This window comes from Montipora capricornis, chromosome 13 (assembly GCF_036669925.1).
Source record: "Montipora capricornis isolate CH-2021 chromosome 13, ASM3666992v2, whole genome shotgun sequence".
In the NCBI taxonomy this organism is placed as follows: domain Eukaryota; kingdom Metazoa; phylum Cnidaria; class Anthozoa; order Scleractinia; family Acroporidae; genus Montipora; species Montipora capricornis.
In genome coordinates this window covers 19,722,011-19,737,010 of record NC_090895.1, presented here as the reverse complement: position 1 = coordinate 19,737,010, position 15,000 = coordinate 19,722,011, and the positions used below count along the sequence as shown (strand labels likewise).

Genomic DNA, 15,000 nt, shown 5'->3' with positions numbered 1-15,000 from the left:
TGAATGAAAAAGGCCAAGAAATTGGAAAGTTGCAGGAAACAAACTCTCAAGTCTGTGCGGTACTTCCTTTCTGAGATGTTTGTCGTAGCGTTTCATGCAACGTAATATTTATCTACGGAGACGCCACAGTGTTCCGGCGGGTCTAAAAAACAGGTCACATTCCACAGGTCAATCGTTGCCTGTCATTGGTCTGCCTTTTTGAAATTATCCCAAAACCCTCAATTTGGCTAACCGAAGGCCCATAAATCAGTCTTATAAGCCTAGGGTTAGCCAAATCGAGGGTTACGGTTACTTTCCAAAATGTAAAACACCGACCTGCAAGGAATGACCTGTGTGGGGAGGTCGGACATGGGGTGGGGATTTTGACATTTTCATTCCCCACCCTTGGGACAAAATAATTGGTCAAAATCCCCACCCGGTGATAAATGAAGGTCGTCAAATGTTCTAAGTACGATCGATGTCCCCCTCCCTCCCCTTCCTCACTCCATCGAGCTTAACATTGATAGGTACATAATGTACTACTACTTGTAAATTCCAAAAGCCTTTTTCATTTCGTATACAGTCTCAATATTCCTATAAGGTGGAATAGGCTCAGGTTTTCCCTTATAACTGCGAGGATCATAGCTTTGCTTGATTTCATATCCGCAGTTCATATATGATCCATTTCATATATATCATTTCATCGTTCAAATGTTGACGAATTCAACATTTTTAATTGATTCCCTTGGGGGGGAAGGAAGTACTTTACGAATTTCTGGGTGGGGATGTGCCGCTGGGACCCTGGAACCCTTACCCTCTACCAGAGCTAGTTTAAGCTAGATTTTGCTACCCTATAATAGAGTGAACTCCCCAAATCACTCCTATCCTAGAGTAGCTGTTTTCCAGAAACTGAGGTCACTGGCAAAGTCTAAAGCAAGGCCAAAACAAAACCTTTTACCACAATCACTCTTTCTTAAAAAAATTTTTATTTATACTTGTCCAGCAATGCCAAGCACGTACATAAGCATTATCAAGACAATAAATTGTTTAATTTTAACCAGTATTAATATCACCGATTTCCGTTTGAATCCCGATTTTTGTCAGTTAATAATATCCAGTAGCGTTTTATGATAAGCATAGCATAGATTTATGCTTTTGAATAGCAATTCCTGGGTTCCTCAGTATAAATAAGATCCTCAACCAACTGGTCAGTTTCGTGAAAAATGATCTATACAGCTACCTATAGGACAGATTGTGTCCAAATTTGATGACATGGAAGTGAGATTCTGGGGTCTGCTATGAGGACGTTATCATGGCCACGAATCAGGAATTGGCTTATACGAAAATAGTTTAACTGTTTGGAGTACCCTCCAGAGACCATCGGTATACATTAGAGTTATTAAGACCACATCACGGTAGGCTTTCAACTTGATAGCGACATTTCGACAAGAAATGTCAATCAAGTCGTTCGCGCGATTGCTAGTCTTGAGGATCAATGGCTCCTAAAAGGGAGTTATGGCGACGTCAATACTTGTCTTTTGCATTTGCAACAATGAATTATTGCTTTTTTTTTGACAGTTTTCAAATGCTGGACAATAGTTTAAGGGCACTTAATTTGTCCTTAGCTCTTGTTTTTTTTTTTTTTTTTTCTCATTTTCTATTTCGATCAGTGAGATTGTTTGTGCAAACGACTAGTTAGTTTCTCGAAAATCTTCATAGCAGAACAATTCAGAGGCTGGATGGAGAATGCACAGCTTATAAGGCACGACTGAAAAGATCACTCTTTGTAGTAAGAATTGTCCGACTGGCCCTTTACTAGCCAAAATTTAGTTGTTAGCCGTTATTTGTAGCAATGCAGGGTAATGATCCTTCTAGACTAGAACCTCTTCATTTGCCTCGCAATCATTCAGTATATGCGTAATTTCAGTTGTTCACTAATTATTTGAACAGATAAACCAAACATACTCTCAGTGGATCCCTCAACAAACCAGTCTTGGATTGGACAAACAGTTCAAATAACATGTGTGGCAGATGGTTCTCCTACCCCATCAATCACATGGACAAAACCAGACGGAACTGAACTAAGAAAGAAAATATCTACAGAGAATACAGTGGATGTACAGATGAACAGTGATCAAGATTTCGGAAATTATACTTGTGACGCTAGCAACACTGCTGGTGCTGCTGATTCACGTTGGGTGCAACTGAACCAAATAAGTAAGGAAGTAAAAGTATGCAGTCGTGTTGGTATAGCACTTGGTAATGGCAGCCTTGCCCATTTCCCAATGTAACACCAATCAATCAATATATGTTAAGAGCGTTGCCAAAACTATAAAAGTAAGACCGAACACCTTAGGATTGCATGGCTTTCACCAGACCCCGACCACGACGCAGTATTTCAGTTCACTTGAGCCATAGAGCGGTTCTTTGGCACACTAAATTATTACAAACATTGATACAACCTTTACCCTGGGAATGTCCTACTCTAAAATTATAATTGATATGTTCACTTTTTGTGTCTTCGTGTAAGGCATTATTTATTCATTTATGTCGTTTTCATGTTTTGAACTTTATTGAGTTTGATGTGAGTCACGCACACAAGGTGACGTTATAGATGTTTCTAATTTAAATGGCCCCAATCTCGACAGCGTATGTCCATTTACATTAGAAAGAGTAGAAAATATTAAACTGGGCAGTTTACATCCTAGCCCCCTAAAACAAGAGCTTAAATTATTATATATTGTGTGGATAGGAGGATCAACAATGATAAAATAAGGTGATTTACATCCTTTACCTTGTACCTCGCTAAGCCTAGTTAATCTCCCCATGCAGTAAAGTTGCTTGACCCGGTCAAATGACCTGACAATAGTGTTCTCAGCAAAGCCATACTGGAGGAAAGTCCTATGGCTGGAGAACAGGGCCTTTTTAACCTAAGGTCGCCAGATTTTAAGTGTAGAAAAAAAAGGAGAAATGGCAATGGAAGAAATTGCTGAAACGTTGGATCAAAATGGTAGATAACTTTTTGCCGTTTTTTCTCTTTGTTGTTGAAATCCCGACATTTTCCTTTGAACGATAGCTGTATTTTCAGTTTCCAATAATTACACAAGTCTTTTCTGCAGTACGACCTTGCGTAGAATACCGCTGAACGCCATCTGGCACTGCAAGCTATGCGGTTAGAAACTAGGGCTGGGCATGTAATTTCATTGGATGATAGATTGAGCAAGCTCTGCCTGAATCTTACATTAGAATGCTTCACATTTTTTCTAACATTTGCATGAAGCCAACATCTCAACAAATTTTGCAAGGCATTTTGCTCAGCTCTTTCCTGAAGTGTACAGTGGGCTTAACCTAATTTCTTTTTCAAACAAGAGTAGAATTAGGACAAACTGAAGAACATTTAAATATCTCAATATCCCCATTATTCATCCCGAGGTAAAGGCTAGCATAATTTTTTTTTTTTTTTTTTTTTAATAATCTTAGGGCTTCGGTGATAAGCGTTTCTTTCCTTCTTGGAAGTTTTAGAGTACACTCGTTTGGAATGATTGCCATACAGGCTAGTCAGTCTCTTTAGGACGTCTAAGAATATTCCTTGCACCGAGAATATATGTGAGGGTCTTATCCTTTCTGCGCTCAAGCATCTGTGAATTCTACTTGAATGAAACATAGAAATTCCGCTCACTTGCATAGAGTAAACCTGGCCCTAAAATGTATTATTAAATTTGGCCGTGTTTATGTTTGACAGTCTTCTATGTATGTGCTGTTGTGGTATTCTCTTTCTTCATTTTTTTAAAAGAGCCACCAGGGTCGCCAAGCCTCACGACAAATGACGATGACCTCGGTGCTTCCTCGTTGATAATGAGATGGACTGCGCCAACTGACGATGGGGGAAGTCCTATTACAGGGTACAATTTGATCATACTACATGGAGGCAATGTCATTCTAAATGAGACCAGAAGTGCTGCCACCAGTGAATATCTGGTTGAGAGTCTTACCAGAAGCTCAAATTATACTTTGAGGGTTTCTGCTATTAATAGGGTGTTTCTAGGAACTGCAAGGGAAATTCAAGTGACGACTAAGTATGAAGGTACGCAAATACTATAGTTTTAATCATTATCCACACATTGGGCATTGATCCGGCGTTGCTGTCAAAGATCTGTGACCTCAGCTCTAGTTACTAAATGTACGGCTGGCATGTCCATACTATTTTTTCATACTGTTGACGAACGAGAAAACCCAGTAAGACAGATACTTGACAACACTTCCTGTAAAAGATAATGATCGTGAACCATACCATGCACAATCGATTTACCAAAGGCAGTAGGGTAAATTGTATCTCTTGGGCAGATGCATGTCTTCTGCAATCTGTTCGAGATGTAGAGGACATCAAATTGACAAATTATTGGAATCATTTTTGGCTTCATTTGGCTCTTGCGCATTGTTGGGACTGTTACCGTTTGAACGGCTTCTTCCCAAATTTCTCTATACCTCAAACACGTTTCACAATTTAGGGTCCACTTTTGTTAACAACAAATAATGGTACGTTATATGATAAAGCATATTAGATGGGCCGTCCACATAGAGCATCGAAAAAAGTTAACACCTGATCAAGTTCACCACTAGATCTAGTAATTCATGGCACGATGTTGACGTTAAAATTGTTTTTAGTGGAAGCAGAATTGTTATAAACTAATGCTTGTGCATTTTTCAACTTGTTTCATGTTCAAGGAGCCCCAGGTGCTGTGAAAATTGAAGACCTTCCCTCTAAAACAAAGAAAGTGAGCGTAAAAATAAAGTGGATTGAACCACAAAATAACGGAGCACCCATCACCCAGTACACAGTCTATCAACGAATTGTAGGTAATGTTACGGTTGGAGAGTGGAACAAAGTAAGAATAATCATGGACCCATCAAGGCGTCAAGTCATTGTGGAATTGGATAGAAACAAGTTCTATGAGTTTGTGGTGACTGCCACAAACAAGCATGGAGAAAGTGTGCAAAAGGAAAAGAATATCAGAAAAGTTGTTGTGTTGGGAGGTAAGTAAACATCGCACTATATTTTAGGTTTCTACGTATTGGGCTACTTTTTTTTGAAACTCTTTAGCAATGTTTATGGGGTCAGAAAATGGTAGCCTTTTTTAAACAAAAAATGCTCTTCAACATTTTATTAGTAAGAGCGAATCTCTGAATTCCGGGTATTTCCACGATATGATTATTATTTATTTTTTTTTTTCCACTCCTTTTCGCGAAAAAATAACGAAGACCTGCTGAGTGAGACACGGCCAAATAATGTTTCCAGGCTACAAGAAGAAAGTGGTGATTTTTTAAAGCATTGTCGCGTTTAACTCTATTCTAGTGAACCGCATACCAACAAAGCACCCATTAAACAGCACATAACTACAGTACCAACGAATTATAAATAAGAAGGACACGGAAGAAAATTAGAAGAGAACGTGGAAAATCAAGAACCTTTTAAGGTGCCATGCTAATATTGGACAAAAATTAAGTGTATGGATTTCTAGTGACTGTCACAGAACAAGCATTAAGATAGTTTACAAAGGGGATAGAATACCGGGAAACTTGTGGCTTTGGAAGGTTGGGGAGGCGGCCTTGTGTTTCTGTTTCCATTATGCATAGCTACCTTTTAGTTTCGTTTTTGTGATACCTACAACAGAGTCTGCCAGTTCTTAACATGCTGATAATTTGCACGGGCATTAGTTAAAAAAAAAACATATGTGCCTGAGAAACTCGCCTCTTGAGTATTAGTTTACCCAAGTTAATTAAATATTACGGGCAATTTACTACAAGAACAAAGAGCTTTGTCTCTCCTTCCAAGAGGGTTTAATTCCTGCGTTTTGGGTCATGTGTAATGGGCTAACTAAAATGTTCATTTGGGGTTTGAGGTACTTAATCGCTCCATAATCACACCAGTACGGAAATTTTGTCATCGGAGTGAATAGGGTTATACTCAACTCAACCTCAGGGACGTTTGAGGTGAAAACAACGTCATGATGCTTGGGTCAAGGCATGAACATTTTTTTTGAGATTCGGCTTTATCTTCTCAGCCAAGGAGAGTTTTGCTTACTTTTATTCCTTTTTTTTTTTCCTTTTAACTTCAATTTGCATACTTTAATCTACAGGTTTTCCGGAACCTGTCGTTATTGTCAATGCTGAGATTGATGACAAGAAAATAATCCTTTCTTGGAACGAACCAGAAGGAAACGGAGCTGTCATAACCCACTACACCATCTACAAAAGAATTTCAAGTGATAAGAAGTGGATAATCGTTGGGGAAATAAAGGACATCTCTAACCGTGTGTTCGTTGTCCAAGTGGAAAGTACAAAAAAGCATGAATTTGTTGTGACCGCAACAAACAAATATGGCGAGAGTCTGGTATCTAAAGAAAACATAAAGATAGAGGAATTGCCATATAGTGGAGGTAAGTCTAACTGTTAAAATCGGCATTTGCCTCAACCATTTGTAACTTTCATTTCAAAATCTTTCATTTAAAGACAATAAACAGACCAATTCTTTATAGATTAGCATTATAAGAGAGGTATGCAAGCGACCTAATGTAAGTACCATTAAATACTTTACTGGGACTAACTACTATCGTGCTCCTTCTCCCTCAGCAACTCCAAGTTCTTTGGAAAGGCAGAAAGGTAAGAACAATAATGTCCCCTCTTGAGATATAAAAATATTTCATTGCGTAATTTCAAGTGTAGGGTTTCTTTTTAATCTGGAAGCAAACTTATCAAAAAGGGCATTTTCCAATTCTGAACACAAGCACATTTACTATCACAAAAATATCTCAGAGAGCAAGCTTGCTTAAACGCTTGAAGAAGAGCAGAACGTTTGCACTTCCAAGTTGTAAAACTGATCTATATAACTGATCCAACTCTTTTATTGTGCACTATGCCCAGGGACTTACTTTTAGTGCTTGCATATGTTTCAAACTTTTCTTTGGATATGTGTATTATGTAATTCAGTCTTTGCACTGCTATGCTATTTTCTAAAGTTAAACGATTTTTACTACTATTACCTTTTCTGGATGCATAACCGAATACCAATTGCTCTGAGTAGCAAATTTGTGAACCTTCATAACAAGTTCCTTTGTGCTTTCTTTTCGCCAGGCTTTTACGCTGTTTTGCATATTTTTTCCAACGTATTCGTCTTCCTGGTCATTATAATTATTGTTCTATCTGTGATTGTATGGAAAAGACGCCGTCGTCAGTGTCCAAGTTGTGGAGATGTTAGACCTGCGGTAAGTTGTCAGTAAGATCTCTCCAGAAGAATAGATGTGTGTAAGGTGAATCCTGGATTAATTAAGAAAGTTTGATTATGTTTAAAAAACGAGCAGCAGTGTTTTGTTGTATTCTTGAAAACAGTCGGCATATTCGAGTGTTTTTAGACCCGATAAAACACGGCATCAAAACCATTTCACAAAGTGCGTCTCTCTGGATTGCGAACAAACGCTTAACATGTGAAAGGAAGATATTAGCATACAAGGGTTTAAGCTCGTGCATGTGACGTTTTATCAATATTTTGATAGTCTGTCAGGCTCATCAATTGTTAATGTTTTCGAAGGGGTGTCCAAAGCGTCGAGTCCATCGACTCTCGCCGTATGCTCGCCAAACTCTATCTGCAGGCTTAAGGCTGCTATCCTGTTGTTCCTCTATATAGTGTATTTACACATCTCACTTCAACCAAGTTTACAAGTGCACAGAGGCTAGTAGGATAGGCCCAGTTCGATAACTCAATATTCAGGCATGGCTACGAGGCTTTGTGGTCAAATTTCACCGCTCAGCTCTGTGTCCTAAAAGTCTCAAGGAAGATTTCTAAACAAACGAATGTTAAATTTAACCACAAAGCCTTGTAGCCATGTGTGAATATTTGATATATCGAACACCTTTTAGGGTAACCACTGCTACAACTGTACCCTTCCCTGGAATACCCGTTAAAATAATAGTTGACCTGTGATTCAATTCAATTGAATTATTCTTTATGCACACTTTCCATAGCATTTACACTCACAATTTGTATTATACATAATAAAAAAAAGGTAAGAGAATGATATTAGGCCATAATGTTAACAGTTAAAAGGTGTGCGGTGTCCAGAGGAGCAGAGCCTTTAAGTTGGCTTTCTAGTTTCTAGTTAGTGCATGACTGTCATTTTTCTGGGTTAATCATCACCAGAATCCAGTATCTTTGCAAGAAGACAATATAGGGCTTCCTAGTGATCTCAACACGAGGGAGTCAGCAAACTACGCAACTCCATCTGCAGGAAGTGGATACTACATGCCACTTCATCCGTCTGGAAGAAGCTGGGAAGTGAGTCCAGAAGATGTTTATGTTATCAAAATCATCGGTAAAGGAGCCTTTTCTCAGGTTGCCCAGGCGACAGTGAAAAACGTACAAGAACATGAGGAGGAAACAACAGTAGCAGTAAAAATGCTGAAAGGTTTGGTTCCCGCCTGTCCTTGTTATATGCTTGTAAAAGCACACAATTGAAGTGGTAAACTAGCATTATAAAGTTTAGAAAGTCGGCTTGCGTTGAGACAGTGATCAGAGGATATAAACACTAGAAATAAATAAGTACACAGCTTTCCAACTCCTAATGGCCACACTTTTACGCTAAATCAAAAAAAAAATGGCGTTAACAACAACAACCGTGCATAACTTGATCCTCACAAAATATAATTTTTTTTCTGTTCCTTGCATTGTTTTGCTGTTATCTCAAATAACTCAAACTACTTACACTCCTTAACCAACTGCTTTGTTTGTTATATCAAATGAAGCCGTTGACAGTTTTTATTCCTTACTTTCTAGTCAATGCTCCTCCATCGGATAGAAAGGATTTGTTATCAGAATTGGAGCTAATGAAAAAGCTAAAGCCCCATCCTCACGTGATCAAGCTTATCGGATGCGTCACTGAAAGCGGTAAATCTCCATAAATTGTTGCTGTTGTTGTAGTTGTTTTTTTTTTATTCTCATTTAACAGATGAACAAAGCCTATTTTGTTGTGGATCGAGGTGGGGTAGCGATGAAAACTGGATTCAGAAAAAGAAAAAAAAAAAGGGAACAGGAGAGGCCCAAAGAATAAGCAAAAGAAAACTCAAGAATCCTGAGTCACGTTTACAAGCAATTGATTTCTTGCAACGTAGCTTTGTTTCTATTCTGCATCGTCTAAAACGTGACTCGTTAGGATTGGGATTCTTTTAAAAGTGTACTTACAGAAACCAGTATCTCCTAGGATACATATGAACACCCTTTATACCAAGAACCTTGTTTTCCGCAGAACCACTGATGGTCTTGATCGAGTATGTTCCATGTGGAGACCTCTTAGGATACCTGAGAAAGAGCCGAGGACTAAACGACACTTACTATAACAACCCGGATGTACAACCGGAGACCAATCTGACTTCCGAACAGCTGATAAAATTCGCGTGGCAGGTTGCTGATGGGATGTGTTACTTGTCTTCGAAAAAGGTTTGTTCAACAAGGGGAGATTCCCTTCAGTCAGCATGCATAAATGCGAAATAAATGTTTGGAATACCATGAAAATACTTTTTAACAATCTTCATTATTACATTGATAATTTATGTGAACGAAACTACAACCAGCTAAATAATCAGACATATACTGAGTTAGAGAAGTTTAGTTTAGTTAAAGGAAAGGTTACGTTTATACAAACGTTGGCCGTGTAGCACTTATATTTTAAACAGAGTTAACTGAATAGAGTGTAATGTGAAGTGCTAGATTTCAATCCCATATGAACCATGTGAGAGTTAGCCCTACTGATGGATATGGGCCCACACAAGGACAGAGAAAAACTCTGACCAGGGTGGCCTGCTCCCGTCTGACCTTGTAGCTTAGTCGGTAGAGCGGCGGAGATCTAACCCGAAGGTCGTGGGTTCAATTCCCACCCTGGTCAGAGTTTTTCTCTGTCCTTGTGTGGGCCCATATCCATCAGTAGGGCTAACGCTCACATGGTTCATATGGGATTGAAATTTAGCACTTCACATTACACTCTATTCAGTTAACTCTGTTTAGTTTAGTTAAGTTTAGTTTAGTTTAGTTTAGTTTAAAGACCTTGAATATAACTTACTTGCAAGTTGGTATTGGACAAATTGACTACACAATTAAATTTAATGGATGGCTGGTTGCTAATTGACGAGTGAAAAACAAGTCTTACGTCAGTGAAAAACGCAACCATGCATGAAAAATGCAGAACGGCGCAGAACAACCATTCAGCTGGAATGCTAAACAGGGCAGTTCTTTCTGCAAAGTACAATGTTGTAAAGCTGAGTCAGTAGCTTCAGAACGGCATTAATGTGCAATGTGTACAATTTTGCCACCTTTCTTAGTCTTTTAATGCAAATTTTTCCTTCCTTTCATAACTTGGCTCTTCTTCTTTTCTAGGAAATTGTAAATTTAATGATTAATTGATAATAGGACTTCGCTTTGTCCAATTCGGTCTATAATCATACTCGTCATAAACAAATAGGACTCCAGCTGCGCGGTCCTCGGATTTGGGGATGACTCATATGATTACAGACCGAAGAATAATATAACTTTTTTTTTTCTTTTTTAAGCTAGATAGCTTGTAGGGTCGTGAAAAAATCAAGTCAAATCATATTAAGACATATTGATACAATTGTCTTATTACCATTACTCATCACTAACTTATGGATTTTTATTCAGACGTCTCCAAACTGAATAATAATAATAATAATAATAATAATAATAATAATAACAATAATAATAATAATAATAATAATAATAATAATAATAATAACAATAATAACTGGATGTGTACGGACTGGATGTGTACGGACTGATGGAGGCGGAACAGAGAGGGGCGAAGGAAGGATGCAGTGGCATCACGGACAATTTGCTTATTGACCGGATGGTTAGCCAGGATTGTCACCGTGGGAGAAGAAACCTCAGCATGGCATGGGTTGACGTGACCAAAGCCTATGACTCGGTGGACCACGAGTGGTTGAGTGAGATGATGTCGATACATCGATTCCCAAGGTGGTTAGCGAGAGTGGTTACCAAGCTTTCTAAGGCCTGCAATACCGTGATTGTTACAAGAACTAAACTGGGGATGGAGATATCGGAGATTATCCAATTTAGAAGAGGACTACCTCAGGGGATTCTCTATGTCCGCGCCTATTTACTATCTGCCTGAATCCCATCGCTTGGAAACTCAAGGCAACTGAAGGATATAGACTTTCGAAGCCGATTGATACCAAAGTGACGCATTTGTTGTACATCGATGATCTTAAGATCTTTGCTGCCTCCGCACCTAAGCTCAACACCGTGATGAAATCAGCAAGATCTGCAATGCAAGATATCGGCCTCGACTGGAATCCGAAGAAGTGCTCTGTTGTACACATCAAGAGAGGAGTGAAAGTAGAGGACGCCGAGAGCTTAGCATTTGACGAAGCATCAGTGATCAAATGTCTAGAAGAGGGAGCTCAGTATAAGTTTCTGGGCGTGTTGGAAAGCACAAGACAAGAAGATCAGATAGCTTTTAAACTCGCCGCCGAGATGTACCTGAACAGAATGTCCATCATATGGTCCAGTCCGCTCTCTGATTTCAATCGCATTGTAGCCTCCAATCAGTACGCCTTACCTACCTTGACTTACGTGATGTGGACACAACACCTTCCCATCACGGAACTTCAACGAATTGATCGTGAGATGCGCAAGATCGTCGTAGAGCAGGGAGGAAAGCACCCGCTGGGCTCAACTGCCTTATGTCATCTTACAAGGCAGAGCGGAGGACGAGGTCTGTGTTCCGTCGAAGTTGAGTACAAGGCGATTAAGATCAAAGGTGCAATCAACCTGTTCAAAAATGAGGATCAAACCATGGAGCTGGTGCGCCAGTTTGAAGACCGTTCAGTGAGGCTAGGACATTGTTCTATAGTCAAGGAGGCTTTGAAGCATGGGCAAGAGCTTGGAATAAAGCTAAATTTGGTGCACCCTAACCCTACATGCTGCACTGAGGATGGAGATGAGATCCCAGGTACAAAGACCAAACAGCAGTTGAAGCGAGCTCAGCAGGAAAAGCTGAAGAAGGACGTGCGAAGTCAGAGTTGGCAAGGGAAGCTGATCGCATCGAGATGGAGTGACTCCAAACTGAGTAACGGGTGTTTTGACTGGCTTAAGTGGAAATCCTGTCCATCATACGTGATTGCTGGTATCTATGAGCTGTACGAGCAGATGCTCAATACACGAATCTACCAGAGTAAAAAGAAAAGAACTGCTACGGAACGTGGCGTGCAATGCAGACTCTGCGGTAAAGCGCAAGAGTCGGTAGCACATATTCTGGCTGGATGTTCGGCGCTTGCGCAGAGCAAATACCTTCACAGGCATAATTGCGTGTTGAAGATTCTGTTTTTTGAGATGCTCCATAATCTAGAACTCGTAGACACTGTACCACCTTGGTACTCCCCGATCGAGCCAAAACCTGTCTACCAAAGCGTAGATGCACAAGCCTTTTGGGATGTCCCGCTGTACGCAGACCACGTGGTAGTGAGAGCCAACCGGATAGATGCTAGAGTTGTGGACCACAAGCGGAAGAATGTTACCATCTTAGAGATGAGTTGTCCATGGGTGGACAACAGAGCTGCAAAAGACCAGGAAAAGACAGAGAAGTATGCCCCCTTGCGGCTGGAACTAAAACAACAATTCAAAGGATACAGCATAGACCAGCACAACATCATTCTAGATGTACTGGGAGGATACTCCAAAGGACTTGAGTGAACTGTTAGGGTTTTAGTGGGAAGGAAGAGTAAAGAAGTCTTGATAAAGATGCAGAAGTCCGTGTTAACTCCAAGTTTCACATTGCCCGCCACTTTAAGATAATGACATAAGATAAGACACTAGTAAAGCATTTTTTAAGTATTTTAATGTGATATCTCAGAGAAGGGGATTTGAATTTTTTTTTTCCTTCAAGGTCTACTTAGAAGACATTTTAATGTTTTAGTTTCTATAATAAGTTTTTCTTTTAATTTTCTAATTTCTCGTTGGACTTTAGGTTACGCAACAGCGCCCTACTGTGCTTTAGCTATCGTTTAGCATACATTCGTTTGCACTGCTATAATAATAATAATAATAATAATAATAATAAATCCGTTGTGTCCTACCCGTGGAGGTATTTTAATGCCATGTGTGATTTAAAATATTTTGTTCTTTCGCTGTTCACTGATAAGTCCACATTACAGGTCTCAAACTAATGTCAATTAAATTGTAGAGTGATATGAATACGTTCACTCGATAACAAGCTCCACTTAAAATACTTTATCGTTTCTGGAAGGTAAGACTCTTTTGATCAGTGGAGTTATGCTTGTCCATAACGGAGTCTCTTTGCAGTACATATTCACATGTAATTTCTTTAAGATTGTCCATCGCGACTTGGCGGCGAGAAATGTTCTTGTTGGTGAAGGAGAGAGATGCAAGGTGACAGATTTTGGGATGGCGAGGAATGTGGGTCAGGAAAACCTTTATACCAGAAAAAGTCCGGTAAGGCTACAACTAAACTTTGCCTTGCAAAAAGAGTTTATTTACTGTGAAAAAACTTAGTCGCAGTTTACGCTCAACTTATTTGCACAGCAAAACTACCAGATATATTGTTTTTTTTCACTAACAGCATACCGTAATGATCTCTGTATATAGGGTCGACTACCTGTCAAGTGGACCGCATACGAGGCCTTGCTTTATGGCATATACACGACACAAAGTGATGTGTAAGTGTATCCGTCTCAGTAGAAAGTCAAATTCCGTTTCCATTGGGGATTTGTTGTTGTCATTTACCAAACATTTTGCAGCCGACCTAAATTGCGTAATTTGTTTGTTGTAGCTTCTTTGCTCCAATGATTGTTCTATTTTTGAAATGCATACTTCCTTACTTCCCCTCTCATTTTGTACTTTTATTTGTTTCACTCCTTTAATAAAGGTGGAGTTATGGCATCCTACTCTATGAAATCCTGACTGTTGGTAAGCTGCTATTTAAAAAGGTGTTCCACTGACAAAAAATGTACAAATGTATAACCGGGAATATTTTAGCAATCAATGGCGATAACTATGTAAATTTCACAAATTTCGTAGAAAACGTTATTGAGACTGTAATTTTATACCTATAGGTGGATCGCCATACCCGGACACAAACGCCGGGCTCATTGCGAATAAAATTCAAGAAGGATACAGGATGCCTAAGCCAAGACATGTGGATAGCAAACTGTAAATAACTTTCATCTCAATTGTGGTACTGAATAATCAGGAAATGAGTAGTGCTTGAAAACACGTTCCCTCCAAAGATTGAAGTAAAATGTCTTAAAATTTAGGTATGAAATCATGATGAAATGTTGGGAAGAAGACCCAAGTGATCGACCTACATTTGAAAAGTTGAGGAGAACAATAAAGGATATGGAAAGAAATCACAAGGTAAATAATAAAGGGAGGATTGTGGGGATTAATGAATTAGTTTGCTCCTGACGAACCTAGCCTGTCTTCCACTGTCATCTCGGTTTCTTTTTTAATCGTATTATTCTCACAGCCACTTGCGAATTACCCTTTATGCTTTCCCATGTGCGAAAAATATAATTCCATCTACAGAAGGCTAGGCCGCTTTTCCTGAAACTCGTTTACGGGGGCCCCCTTAGAAAAACACAAAAACATTGGATGGACTAAACTGGCTATGGGCAGCTGCCCATAGCCGCTTTAATGAATTCACCATCAAGTTTAATTGGCCCTAGTAAAGGCGGGAGCTACAGAACAACAAAAATTATGCATAACAACTTGGAAAAAAGCGTAAGGAGAGGGGGAGAAGGTGGGGTTAAAAAAGAATCTTGTTGCATCGAAGAGACACAGATATGAGTGGACGCGTCAGTCTAATCACGTGCATGATATCACAACGAAGAGGGGATAATACTAATTGCCGAATTGCTTACCTCTTGGCATACACAGAAAAGTGGTTATGCATACAGAAAAGTACTACATGTAAACAATTGATA

At 39.4% G+C, this 15,000-nt stretch overlaps 1 protein-coding gene across 1 annotated transcript in view; it reads left to right on the top strand.

The window, feature by feature from the left end:
• LOC138028694 (tyrosine-protein kinase receptor Tie-1-like) overlaps positions 1–15,000 on the top strand; it is a 32,679-nt gene that overhangs the window by 17,069 nt on the left and 610 nt on the right. Inside the window, exons 4-17 of the mRNA XM_068876293.1 lie at positions 1,930–2,196; positions 3,773–4,063; positions 4,705–5,013; positions 6,117–6,416; positions 6,610–6,639; positions 7,111–7,241; positions 8,174–8,438; positions 8,807–8,917; positions 9,276–9,466; positions 13,388–13,510; positions 13,664–13,734; positions 13,944–13,984; positions 14,131–14,227; positions 14,332–14,431. Coding sequence (XP_068732394.1) covers positions 1,930–2,196; positions 3,773–4,063; positions 4,705–5,013; positions 6,117–6,416; positions 6,610–6,639; positions 7,111–7,241; positions 8,174–8,438; positions 8,807–8,917; positions 9,276–9,466; positions 13,388–13,510; positions 13,664–13,734; positions 13,944–13,984; positions 14,131–14,227; positions 14,332–14,431 — 2,327 coding nt within the window. The remainder of the gene's footprint in view (positions 1–1,929; positions 2,197–3,772; positions 4,064–4,704; positions 5,014–6,116; positions 6,417–6,609; positions 6,640–7,110; positions 7,242–8,173; positions 8,439–8,806; positions 8,918–9,275; positions 9,467–13,387; positions 13,511–13,663; positions 13,735–13,943; positions 13,985–14,130; positions 14,228–14,331; positions 14,432–15,000) is intronic.